The 13,911-nt window shown below is 38.9% G+C and overlaps 1 protein-coding gene across 7 annotated transcripts in view; it reads left to right on the forward strand.

The window, feature by feature from the left end:
- NETO1 (neuropilin and tolloid like 1) overlaps nucleotides 407–13,911 on the forward strand; it is a 110,141-nt gene continuing 96,636 nt past the window's right edge. For 4 of the 7 annotated variants that reach the window (XM_021099202.1, XM_021099199.1, XM_021099205.1 and 1 more), the window contains exons 1-4: nucleotides 409–760; nucleotides 2,745–2,798; nucleotides 3,027–3,164; nucleotides 7,421–7,669. In XM_021099202.1, coding sequence (XP_020954861.1) covers nucleotides 733–760; nucleotides 2,745–2,798; nucleotides 3,027–3,164; nucleotides 7,421–7,669 — 469 coding nt within the window. In that variant the 5' untranslated portion in view covers nucleotides 409–732. Of the gene's footprint in view, nucleotides 761–2,744; nucleotides 2,799–3,026; nucleotides 3,165–7,420; nucleotides 7,670–13,911 lie in introns of all 7 variants that reach the window. The other 3 variants (XM_021099211.1, XM_021099215.1, XM_021099220.1) reach the window with 2 other exon arrangements.

Here is a 13,911-nt window from a genome sequence, read left to right on the forward strand (position 1 = left end):
TTCTCCTCCACCACCTTCCAGCCCTCCTCCCAGACGCCCACCCACCCGCTCTTCATTCCGCAAGATCGCAGAGGTGGCGCGGAGCCCGGCGAGCTGATGACGGACCCCTTCCTCCTGTCTTCAATGCCTCAGCAGAAGATCCCCAAGGGCTGGATAGAGGAGGGCTGCTGGACAACCTCCCAGGGAGGCTGCTCCGACCTGCTGCTCGTGGTGTATGAAACTGGAGACTGAGCGAGCCCTAGCCGCCGCCGCCCGCTCCGTCGCTGCCGTCGGTCTACACTGGCCCCCGCCTCACCGCGACCGCCGCCCGGCCCCGGCCCCGGCCCCGGCTCGGGGCGCCCCAGGGCTCGCCCCGCGCCCGCCGCCGCCCGCGCGCCCTCCTGACAGCTGCGGCGGCGGCGGTGATGCAAAGGAGGAGGGTGCTGCCGCCGGCGGTGCTGATGCTGGCGATCGGCGCCCGGGTGTGAGGCGAGCGTCATGGTGGAGATGCTGGGTTCGCGGCGCTGAGAGAGCGAGCGAGAACGAGCGCCAGCCCGGGGCGGAGGACGCACGAATTCGGATCTTGCTGCTGTGTGGGCTCGGATCTCTTTCTCTCCCCCACCCCACCCCCGTTTGGTCTGGGTTTGCATCTTTAAAACCTTTCTCCACTCTGTCCTCTCCCCGACCACTGGAAGTCTTCGCGTCTCTAAATGGAATTAGTGGAGATCGGAGCCTCTGGTGTAACGAACAGACATGATCTATGGACGCAGTTTGTTTCACAGTGAGTACCTTTCCCGCCGCGCCGGTCCACTCCCGGTACCATCCTCCCCGCCTCCCCTCCCTCGTGGCCGAACGCACAGGGAAAGCCTCGCCACCATCGCCCTCCCGCCGGACCCCGCAGTCCCCGAGAGTCTGGGGCAGATGTAAACTTTCTGTATTGCAGCATAATCAAAGCGGGCCTGGGGGCGGCGCGAGGCAGTGGTCACTGGATCTCAGCATCTGCCGAGGAAAACAGTCTTTCCGTGGTAGGAACATCCTGGGGCAGAGAACAGAGAGTAGTTCGGGAATGGGCACGTGCGGACGAGGAGGGAGAGTGGGCCCGAGTGAGGTCTCAGGTGGAAAGGGAGAGCTGAGGTGAAAAGGAATATTCCTTTTAGGGGCTTCTGGAGCCCAGCGGGCCCCTATTCTCGCTCGTATAGGTAGTTTGTGCTGCACCTGAACGCTGGGTTTGAGAGGAGGACGCGTGCCAATCTCAACTCTTCCGGAGAGTAGATAGACCTCTAGTGTTGCTTCGTGAGTGAGAGCGACGCGTGCCCGTCGGCAGGGGGAGGGGGGGAATGGAATTGAGGAAAATAGCAGCAGAAATCATCAGGTAAACAGCAGTATTAGGAATTATGTGGTGGCAATCTCACAGTACAAAGCAGGGATTAGAGTGCGTGTGCCACGCAGTTAAAACAGCGGCTTTGCTGATGTGTTAATCTTAGTTCAGGTTCCCCAATGTGATTCCGTTAAAACAGGAAAAGCAGAGTAAAAGCACCAAACCTGTATTTTGATACCGATGGCTGTGTACGTGTGTGTGTAGAAATACGGCAAGTTAAAGTAAGACACTTTTTTTTTCTGCTTAAACATAGGCAATAAAAACAACTCATGTTGTAATCTAAAAGCAGAGGACCAGGCTGGAGTAAAATAATTGATACCATGTCTCAAATATGAATATCAAGGCTCACATACTTTTCTTGGAATAATCTTTGAGCATAAATTTGTAAGATCCTGTAGTGAGCTTTAGGAAATAATTGTGAATTAGACTTCTCTTTTCCAAATGCATTTTAAGTGGACTTGTGATTATACATCTAATGGAACTTAGAGCGTTTAGGTAATTGAGCAACTAAATAAATAATAAAAATGAAGTAGCAAAGAAAAATCATAAATTATGAAGACTAGATTACTACTTTCTTGTTTTAGTTTTTGTAAAAATATTAAGTAAATCAAGAATAGGGAAGTAAAACTGAAGGTAAGGTTTCAGTGGTCCTTGTAAATGCACTGTTAAGTTACAGATCAGAGTCTCTTTCTGATACTGAAAAACTAAGGTGTTAACAGAAATAACCTTTCTCAAAATTATAAAATATTTTTGAGTAACAATAAATATAAAATCAAAGTTAAGGGTAGAAGGGATTAATCTCATAGCTTAGACTGCTGAGGACTATATTTACTTGGTAGTTGAGTGTTTTATAAGAAACGTTTTTATTATGCTGCTTAATACATTCAGTCCACTTAGTCTGTTTTGCTCTTGTTCCCCTGCCCCACCTACCATAGGACTTGCCTAAGTATTTATTTTCTAAAATCGATAACATTGTTGATGGAAATACAACTTTTTCTTTTCAATATTTTACCTGCTGTCCCTCTGTCTTTCTTTAGAGATGCTAGCAAAGTCATTCACCAAGAGCAGTTCAGGCATACTCCTGAAATCCTGCTGTAATGTGACTTTAGTAGGTGACAATACTGTCTCTTAGTCTTGAAGTCTGCATTTGCCTTAGGAGTTTGGGTCTCAGCCATTCTTAACTTGCATTACTTCTTGAAGAGATACTACATTGTCCTCATTTGTGCACTCAGAATCAGTTTTTGCAAGTTCTGAGTCAACTCCCAGCAGTTACCAAAAATAAAATAATCTTCCTCCATATCATTTTATCTTTAAATTGTTATTTTGTTACAGAATTTAATCACTTCAGTGTACATTAATCTTTATATTTTTTCTTTCTTTGTTTCAGTTGTAGCAAGTTTAATCATCCTCCATCTCTCTGGGGCAACCAAGAAAGGAACAGGTGTGTTTCTTTGGAAAAATGCAAGTGGAAACCCTCTAATTTCTCGCATTTTCCTATTTTCCCCATATTCTTAATATTCCAGTATCTGTGCACATTTTGCAGTGCATATAATTGATTGGTTTTGACTAAGACAGCATTTAGAAATTAATTTACTAATGGATAATATAAGAATGTCCTCTCTGTTTTTATTTTTTAAATTGCATGTGTTCTTTCTTTCTTTTTTTACAGACAAGCAAACCACCTCAGAAACACAAAAGTCTGTGCAGTGTGGAACTTGGACAAAACATGCAGAGGGGGGTATCTTCACTTCTCCGAACTATCCCAGCAAGTACCCCCCTGACCGCGAGTGCATCTACATCATAGAAGGTGAGAAAGGCAGTGCCAGAGCAGGAGAGAACATTAAGCCTAGTCTGGCCATCTCTAAGCTTTAGATGGACAATATGCATATCAGTATTGCAAAAATTGGCTTTGGAGACCATGCACATTAATATCTTTGAATGAATCAAAAAGCTGTAAAATCTGGAAACAAGCTAATTATTGAAATTATTAGTAATGATTTACAAATAGGTAAATTCAGGGAGATAAGTAGAAATCAACAACTTTATTTTGTAGTTGATTGAATGAACTTGGAATTCTAAATTAATGGAATGGATGCATGGTTGGCATACTGTAACCTAATGTGTAACACTTTTGGCTGCTAATATTTTATTGGCTTAACAATTAGTGGAGTAATCTATACATTTGTTACTTAGCTCTTTAAAAATAGGAAGCACAAACAACATCTTCATGTCAGAAGTAAATCTATAATCATATTTTCTGAACATCAGTCCAAATAGCAGTTGCCTTAGTTTGTGCTAAGCACAAACTAAGGGTTCCAAATGATGATGCTTCTTTTCATCATTTTCCCACAGCTTGAAGGATAAAAAGTGCTGAGAAAGGGATTCACTTCTCTTAGAATTTTTTCCAATTCCGTTACCCTTGTAAACACCTCCCTAAGTACAATTTAATATATATATATATGAACATTTCATGTAGTGATAGAAGTTTTCAATATTTTAAGTGTTAGTACCTAAAAACCCCAAACTTATAGCCTCCTCAACCTCTGAGCCACACACACACACACACACACACACACACACACACACACACACACGCAACCTCTGAGCCCCACACACACGCACACCCACCCCTACCTTACTAAGAAAGGTAGGTATGCTCACTACTTATAGGTGAGGGGCATGGTAATTTGATGTCTTTCAGATAAAAAGATTTTTTGTTTAACTGATTTCAAGAATTTTATTTAGAAAAAATTCTTTTTCTTTTTATAATTTTTGGTCCAAGATCTTTTCCTCTTTTCTTGTCATGCTTCAAGCTGAACTTTTAGCAAAGATACACCATATTACAAGATGAAAGAAAAAATGATAAATTCTGAAAATAAAAGGATAAAGCTGAGAAACTGAGCTCTGGCAGTTTTTCTTCCTTTTGTGATTGATAGAAAAGGAAATCAAAATGTGGAAATTCTGGGTTAAAATTAATTGTTCTTTATATCAAGTTGATATTACATATCTGTTATATGTAGTAGTACATATAATACATAACTGTTTCATGTAGTACCTGTTTAAAATTCTCAGTGGATTGAATTTGAGAATGTGTAAACCTGAGGATACAGATACTGAGGGCCAGCTGAGGAAATTGAGCATCCTTAGATTTTGGTGTTTGAGTGGCTCCTGGACCCACTCTGCCACAGATACCTAGGGATTACTGTGAACTTCCATATGCCACAGGAAGAAAAAAAAAGCATAATATGAACAAATTCTCTTATTTAAAGGATTAATTCAGAAGAAAATTTTGGCATGTTGTGTTTTCAAGTTTATTGATTATTTAAATGCATTGCTAACATTTGATTTTAATACCATGCACATATTGCATTTTCGTAGTCATATCAAGGAGAAAACTTAAAAGTTGGGAAATAAATAGAACCTCTGTTACTATTAATCATACTTCTATACCTTTCTTGAAATACTTCATATTGGCCTTTTCTTTCATTCATACCTTTATTTAACAAATATTTATTGAACAGTTACTAAAAAAAAAACACTCTTATAGGTCCAGTTTAGAGAGTATTGGACAAAATAGACATGGCATGTGCCTTATTGAGCTTATGATATAGTCTGGGGACTATGCCAGTAAACAATCTAACGTGGCCCCAAGCTTAGCAGTAGGGAGCAAGACAAGAAGGCTTTCAGGAGGAAAAGATGCTCACACTCAGTTTTAAGGAACATTTAGGAAGGTAGTCATTCACTATGTAGAATAGTATATGCAGAGATCGGAAATTTGATATGGTTGGTTACCCTAGGGCTTTTGCATGGGGTGAGGAGAAGCAGATGAGGAGGCTGAAGGGTAGGAGGCTCAGCTAAAGGAGAAGCTGCTGTTCCATTTTCTTCCAATGAAAGTTTGGACTTTTTGTTATAGACGATGGAGTGCCATGTAAATAATTCAAGAAGAGAAATAATGAGGTGAGATTTTGATCAAGTAACTGGAGGGAAAAAAATATAAACTAAAACTATCATGAAAGACCAAGTAAACCATAGGAAAAGCCTGAACTACAGAAGTGACATCGGTGGTGGAGTCCAGGGAAGAAATGAGAGGTATCTGGGAAACTGAATCTTGAGTGACTGGATGTAGAGATGAGAGAATAGGCAACCCCAGGACTATCCTAAATGTTTTGGCTTGGTGACTTGTTAGATGTAATTCCGTATTTGGGGAAAGGGGGTTTAAAGGAAAAATAATATTGTTCACTTTGGTGTTTATGGAGCTGTCACATAAAGAGATTGGGTATGTGGGTCTTTAGCTCAGTGGAGAGTTTTGGGATGAAAGCTTATATTTATAGGTCATAAATATAGAGAGTTCTGTTGAGGCTGTTAATATGGATAAAATTATCCAAAGTGTATTTGGAGCACTTTAAATCTTTCAAAAAAATACAGATTCCTGGGTCTGCCTCTAGGAATTCTGATTTAACTAGTCTTAGAGGGACCTGGAAATATTATTCTATTATAATCTCTCTCTGTCTGGAAGCCAGTGGCATCCAGATCACTGGTCTAGAAAGAGAGCAAAGACATAGAAGAGATTTCTGGAAAATAACAGCTAAGGGAGGGCAGAAGAAGGAGAAAGGAAACATGGCCTGGGAAGGAAAAGCCAGAGAATGTCAGGATTATATTTGATTTCATGTCTCTAATTTTCAAGTAATCATGTATCTCAGTTCTGTATACATTTCGATACCCGTGCATGCAAGGCTTTAAAGTCTTGCAAGGGTGATATTCAATGTATATTTAAGAACTGGTGTGGAGGGGACAGTGGTCATTCAGAATGATTACTGACCATGTGGGAATCAGGCCCTGCTGTGCCAGATTTTCACTTTCAAGTTTCTGGAGGGGGTTGGTCTTTGAAGAGGCTCAAATGGCTACAAAGCACTCAAAGGACTCCAGACAGCTGTTTACTAAGTAGGATAAAAATGTGGATATTTCAACAAGTGTAATGGCTATGGTGAGGGTTCCCTGGCTGAGGATCAGTCTGGAACACCAGAATTTTGAACCATTTTGGCCTTGAGAAGGGAAGAATGGAAGGACACTGGCAGATATATCCATGTGGAGGTTTATAGAGCTGCTAGCCCTATCAGGCTTTTCCAGGATTGTTTAGTGAGCTATAAACACATTTATGAAGATAAACTTATTTACAACTCACCCAACTGAGATACTTTTGGAGAAATCTTCAATGACATGCACTGTACTTGTGTGTGAAAAAAAAAAGGTGACTAGATATGACTTTTGTTGTTAGTGAGTAGATTTAGAGAGGAGGGTTTTTTTTTTTAAGCAAGATTTTCTCACAAAACAGCAGTTGGATCGGAGATATATAGAGAAGAAAGTGGGAAAACACATGAAAGTCTGCAAGAACAAGTTGGCTTAGAAAACATGATGTGACTGGAGTGGCATGAGCTTGGGCTGTATATGAGGTGAAAAAACCCTGGGCAAGGTGGGTTTAGGATACCTGTTAGACCCCTCTACATGATGTGTTGCTCATTTTCCTCTAGCTGATAAGAGAGTTGCTGAATAAATTTAAATCTGAGAATGACATGACAAGATTTTTGCTCTAGAAAAATTACTCTTAATATCCCTATACACACACTTCGATTTAATCAAGACATCTGACTGGGACTCTTTTAATGGTTGCCTCACTTCTTGCTGAACAATTTCTCAAGTGGTTTCTGACCATAAAACTGGTTTCTCCTGAAGATGTGGCAAGAGTGACAGAAAGATGCCTCTTGACTTTTTAAACCCTGAATTAGCAGCCTTTCACAAAAATACCATGATTTATTCATTCTGTTGGACATCGAAATGGCTATTTTACATCAGAATTATTTTTTGTGCAACCTCATCAGTCTTAAGAATCATCCCTTAGGCTTTCTTATAGAAATATTATCTCTTAGGATGTTAAGTATAAAGAAGTCATTTTGTGTTTCTATTCATATCATGCTCTAAGCTTGATAAAAGATGTACAAATATAGTCTAAAGCAAAATCAGAAAAATCAAACTGCAGATTTAAAAACCACCTTCTATTTTTTTCAGCTGCCCCAAGACAGTGCATTGAACTTTACTTTGATGAAAAGTACTCTATTGAACCGTCTTGGGAGTGCAAATTTGATCATATTGAAGTTCGAGATGGACCTTTTGGATTTTCTCCAATAATTGGACGTTTTTGCGGACAGCAAAATCCACCTGTAATAAAATCCAGTGGAAGATTTCTTTGGATTAAATTTTTTGCTGATGGAGAGCTGGAATCTATGGGATTTTCAGCTCGATACAATTTCACACCTGGTAAGTGGGGCTTGTTTTTTTTCCTATATCTTTATCTTCCTTGGTTTTCTATTTTCATCTTATGACAAGTTTTGTAAGGTAACTTTATACTTTTCTAAGAGTTTCCCAGTTTTTTGAGGGGGGCCAGACCTACAGTGCTCTCTTCTCATTTCATAAATTCTGAAATGAAAATTATTTTTCTTTAAAATTTAGCCTACACTAGTGGTAAAGCATAATGACTCAGGGGTCTACACATGGTCATCAGCAATACAGTTAATTGATTGGACTTCCATTATGCTGAAATGTGTAATTTGAGAGGCAGTCTGTAATAGAGAAACTAATCACTCATTGAATTACAATAAACTTGAAGAGGCAACTGCAATATTATAAAATGTATCCATCAAATGATCTTTGGAGAACTTGGATAAAAAAATTCAGTTATTCTGAAAATTATAATTTTGAAAGCAAATGGATCTTAGTATAAAGCAGTCTAATCTCTTTTTAGAAATGCAAATTCCTAAGAGTTGTGATGAAAGGAAAAGGGAGCCCCACAGCAGCCAAATATTGCTTTGCAAGGCCTGGTGCACATTATCTGCTATTATGTAATTATTCATTCTATGTCAATTTTCCTTTTAACCTGTTAATATTAAAAAGGGTCTGTGATGTTGACTGGCTCACTTTATGATGAATTATCATTTATTACAATAAAAACTTATCCCGTTTTTAAACTGCAGGACCATCAGAGTGAAGCAATTTGAGATTTGATGAAGTCATTTTTTGATGGACAAATGACAAGTTACATAAAGTACATTATTTATATAAAAGTATATATTTTTAAGTTTGTACATATTGTTTTACACAGGTTATAACAGGCAATAAATTGATTCAGAATATATGTAAAATTTGTTCAAGTTTCCATTCCATGTTACAGAAATAACATCAGAACAGGGCTATAATGCTCAATTCAAAGGACTAAAATTTTAAAAATAACAGAAGGTTAATCATGACTTTCATTATGATATTATGGTTTAATAACATAATTTAAGTAGGTCAGATGGTAACGTTACTACATGCATTAGACTTAAACATTAGAGATATTTTTGTCACACTTCTAAGAGATCGTGGTTTTTATTATGCTTTGCTAATATTGTGTTGTTCACAGAAGTCATGAGTATTTCACATGCGGCAATCAAATTAATTTGATGTGTTTCAAAAAGGTGTAAACATTGAGATGTTTAGTGCTAGAGCTTTCAATGGAAATATATATATTCTCTTAAATGATAATTTTGAATTTGACCAGGACCTAAAGATAATGGCAGATGGCATGGTCCAGGCTTTTGTAAGTTATATTTTCATCTTGAGATTGGAGATCATAGGATTTAAAATTATAGTTTCAGGAGTTCCCGTCATGGTGCAGTGGTTAACGAATCCGACTAGGAACCATGAGGTTGCGGGTTCGATCGCTGGCCCTGCTCAGTGGATTGGGGATCCCATGTTGCTGTGGCTGTGGTGTAGGCCGGCGGCTATGACTCCAATTCGACCCCTAGCCTGGGAACCTCCATATGTCGCGGGAGAGGCCCAAGAAATGGCAAAAAGACAAAAAAAAAATGTAGTTTCATAAGAAATATAGAGTCATGTAACATTTTATCAACTTCAGCAGTGCTATCCAGGTTCCTACCTCTCCTTGAGATGCATAAATGGTGGTGCTCTAACTGTAATCCTGGGTTTTTCAAAAACCTCTTTGTCCCTGTGCCATATTCTTTGCTCCTTGTTTCTTTCAAGCCACCTTACCTCATCTGTAGCAGGAGATTTTATTACCAGGAGCAACCGAATCAAAAGGGAAAGCAAGGAGATGATTCCATGAAATTAAGGATGAGTTAAGGATGGAACAAAGCTTCTGTTGTCACTTAGATAAACGAAAGTATGCCAGGACACATACACTTGACATCTGGGGGAAAAGTAGGAACATAAAAAGGGAACTTGTAAAGCTTCCATGACTGCAGAAGTGTGCCGTTGCCTGAGTGGCATAGTAATCTACAACTCATTCTTTAAAGAGGCAATATTGAGTAAGCCACTTTGTTAATGAAGTAGGAGGGGGGTCAGGATGAGTGAGACTTTAGACAGCATTTAGGGAATAGGGAGTTAGGCAGGCTTTAGTTTAATGTGGGCTTCATTTTCATTTGGTGATAGGCTTCAAGTGGTGGTTTGTGGAAATTGAGGGGGGCAGAGTTACTCAAGTCAACCTAATCATTTAAGTTATCAAGCACTGCTGAAATCTTGAGGGTCCCCAAATGGGATGCACATTGCAGGGTGGGGGTTCTTCCCACCAGGTCACTCTGAGAGCCAGACTCCAGCACAGCTGTAAGTTTGGAAGCAGATGGCTTCCAGCTCTGGCTTTCTTATTGTTAGCTTGCTTTAATCTTTGGGCAAGATCCTCAATGTTCTATGCTTCATTATATATATATATATTATATATATATATATTTTTTTTTTGTAAAAGGGGAATCATATTGATGACCTCACAAGACTGTTTGATTACCAACCAGTGTGCATTTATGAATTTTTTCACTGCCTGTAAGATATCATCTATTGATAGCTAGTGTTTTATTAATTTGATCATGTGTTCTTTAAAAGTAAATAAGACTTGGTGTAGTTTATTGGGAGAACAGGTGTCCTAGATTTTTTAAATTACAACTGCTCTTTCCCTGGTTTTCTGGAGTGATTGTGCAAAACCAGTACATACACAATGTCACTCTTCCTTGTTAGGTTTGTTTAAATGGGCCTAGGTTCCTGCATGAGGGTTACAGTTATTTCTGATAACAGTCATAGAATATGTTAGAGCAGAAGTAGCAGTGGTAAGACCAGGTGGTCTTTATTATTTTTGAGAATTTACCACAGTCTGTGATCTGGATCTTAATTTATAGTCTCAGAAATGATGTCAGCACATTGAGAATCACCCCAATCTTAGGAATGAATCACATCAACCAAGCTAAAAAGACTGAATATATGTATGTACATGTAAACATTTGTACACATATGTATAGGCACACATGTAAACATATATACATTTTCAATGAGAATTCTTGTAATCTAACAGCTCAATGTTTCTTGTAAGCAATGGTACATGGGTATCCGGATTATAATCAGAAGACTATACTGTGCGTGCGAAATCCAAATATTGAAGCTTACGTTTATAATATGTATGTTTAACAGCATCCGGCTAAGGTACGTGATGACTCATCTCTATACTGTGGGTCATTTTTCCCAATGATGCTCTAGGTCTCAAACTGCCATGGGTCAGTTCCCCTGTCTAGTCTTCAGCTTCCATCTTGCCTGACCAGGATGCTAATTTGTGTCAATTTTTATTTCAAAACTTGTTTCTATCTCTTAATATCTGAATGTCCTTGACTCTTTCATACTCAACTTTAAAACATAGCCCTTTATTCCCTGACTTCAGCAGCTGTGCTCCTGAACTGGGGGTAGATGGAAAGTAGCCAGCTGGAGGTCATGTGTGCACCTAGAGGATAGGAAGGCAGAGCTAGAGAAGATGCCAGAGAAACACTCGTAAAGGGGTTTTCCTGTATCTTCTGGCACATTTTGATGACTCCACAGTTTTTCTTTTACGGACTGTGGTTATTTCTGGAGACAGTGCCATTGCCTGAGCCCACAGAGCAGCGATGAATCACCTGGGATTATAGTCTAGCAAGCATAAAAAGGATTGCGAAATAGAACAACAGTCAGAGAGAAGTCAGCCAGTCAAACCCCAGGGTCTGCCGAAATGAAGGACAAAGTGAGGTTTGAAAAGGGGCCGAGGAGCCTAGAGCCTTGGTGGGAGGCTCCCAGCTAAAGCCTGTTGGGCAAACCTCTCATCTTCCTTTGTAGACAGAGTTGTGTGGTGAGGAAGAAATGAGTTCAGAATCACTAAAAATGTTAAAAAGTTACATGATGGCAAATTTGATAACCCACAGATAATTTAACAAGAAAACAGATAAAAGTGTTCATTGCACGCAAATGATAATATTTTCTCCTCTTAATATTGTTTTCTTAAAAATGATTTAAACCAATATATATAGAAAATGAATAATGAGAAAATATTTTGTAATAAAGTTACTTTAATAATACTGGAATAATATTCACCAAACTCATAACGATGATTGCCCTAGATGATGTTGGGAGTGGGAGGTGGGAAGGAATCGAAGGGACCAATATAGAGAGATAGTGGAAATTTATCAGCATTATTAGTCATTCTTAATTTTTGAAAAGGATACTATATTGTTTTCAATACTAATATAAGTAGAATTTAAGTCAAGAAAGAAAATACCTTTGTTATCATTTTTCAATGAATTTTAATTAGAATTTAAAGTGCATTTTTAAGTTAATTTTTAAATTAGAATGACTTTTTAGAAGGGGGAATACCATTTCTCCGCATTCCACAGTATTTTTTTTACTTAGCCTGAGAGTGCCTTTTAAGTAGAGAATAACTCTTCCCTGCAGCCAGCTGCCTCCATGCCTCAATTCTCTTTGCTACTTGAAAGTATAAACTAAGGAGAAAGTGTGTAACTGCACCTGTTCTACCCCCAGCCCAGAGGCATTTTGGGGGACCTTACACAACATTAAGAAAGAGAACATCCGGGAAGTGCTACTCTTGGAGAAAGTAACCCTTTCAGTCTCTTTAGGAAGAAATATCTTAGCCTTACGCTTTCCTTGGTAATGGAGAGATTTTTATCCTCTTTCCAGACATAAAATACGATGTTTTTGGAATCTCCATCTTCTGATGTTATTTTTTCTGAACTTGCTTTATGAAACAATGTTCCACTCACACTATTGGAGAAATTTAATTTAAGGATTATACCTCCAAGCACCAAATAGGCAAATAAGGACGAATGAGGTATTGATGTGACAGTGAATGGAGTTGTCAGATATGCTGAAATTATTACAGTACTGTGTACTTAAATGGTACCTCTCATTTGAGGAGCCCCGAGTGTTTTAGGGAACATTCTGTCCAGTTCCTAGCCTCCTCTCAAACTCCTTGCTGATCAACTTCAAAGGCATTGAAGAGGTTATAGTGCATTGCAGTGATTTAGATGGAGTGTTTTAAAAAGATTTCTATGCATATTAAATGAAACATATTATTTAGGTAAAATATTGTCATGGACTTGATGCTATTTTAATTATCCAGTGCAGTGCTTTTTATCTTCCCATCTGAAATGTAAACGCATGTGTGAGTGTTAACCGTGTTGAAAACTCCTAAGTTTTCTTGTCTAGATAATCAGGTATACGTGCTGGTAAGAAAGAAAAAAAAGATTTCATCTATCTAGCTATGTCTTTTTTTCAACAACCACATGTTAATTTGGATGTCATACTGAAAGATGAAAGCAGAAAAGAGTTTACAGGCTAAGGTTAAAAGAAGGGCTTTATCTGATTATTTTTTGTATGTAAATAAAAGATTGAATAAAGTTAGGTCAGATAGTATTGTATTGTCTTTCTATTATATTTATACTATAGACCCAGAATATCTCAGCCCCAGCAATGGCTGTCAAATGTATGAACAAAATCGCATTCCTTCTTGAGGCTTATTTTTCAAGAAATAAAATTAAAAAACTTGAGAGTCACTGTAGGCACAAAATTATTAACATGAAATAGGTAACAAAGATATTTATATGATGGCAATTCATCTATCTCTTGCTCTCATCCACCCAGTCTGTGACTGGGTTGATCTGTGCTATACAAAAGAGGACTCAAGGGGAGGGTTGAGGAATGCAGAGAGAAAAAAAAAGAGAGAGAGAGGGAGACAGAACGCTGTTTGGTCTAGGTGGGTGTTCAGGAGAGAAGTTAAGAGTGGGAGAGAAAATTTCCAGGATTAGCTCCCATCTGTACAGAAAATATTGAAAGCTGAGGCAAAGGAGTCTCAGGAAAGATTTTTTGAAAAGGTTCCTGTACAGAAAGGATGCCTTCCTCATCTTGTTTCCTGGAAAGGTGGAGAAAAGTGTTCAGATGTGCTTATACTTATTCCCTGGTTAATAGTTGGCCTGCATGTTTTTGAATGTGGTACACTTGAGTCTGGACCACTTGGATGGAGCCTCAGGTATATTTCCATTGTAATCGGTGTGTATTTTCTTTGAATCTGAAAGAGACCTTGGAATTCATCTCATTCAACCTTTTCTTTTTAAAGAAACCAGTGATTTGGTGGAAATGCATTGCCCAGGTTCATGAGCTCTGTGTAGAAGTTAAGTTACTGCTTGTATATTAGTTACATAAATACT

The sequence above is a fragment of the Sus scrofa genome, chromosome 1, assembly GCF_000003025.6.
Source record: "Sus scrofa isolate TJ Tabasco breed Duroc chromosome 1, Sscrofa11.1, whole genome shotgun sequence".
Classification (NCBI taxonomy): Eukaryota; Metazoa; Chordata; class Mammalia; order Artiodactyla; family Suidae; genus Sus; species Sus scrofa.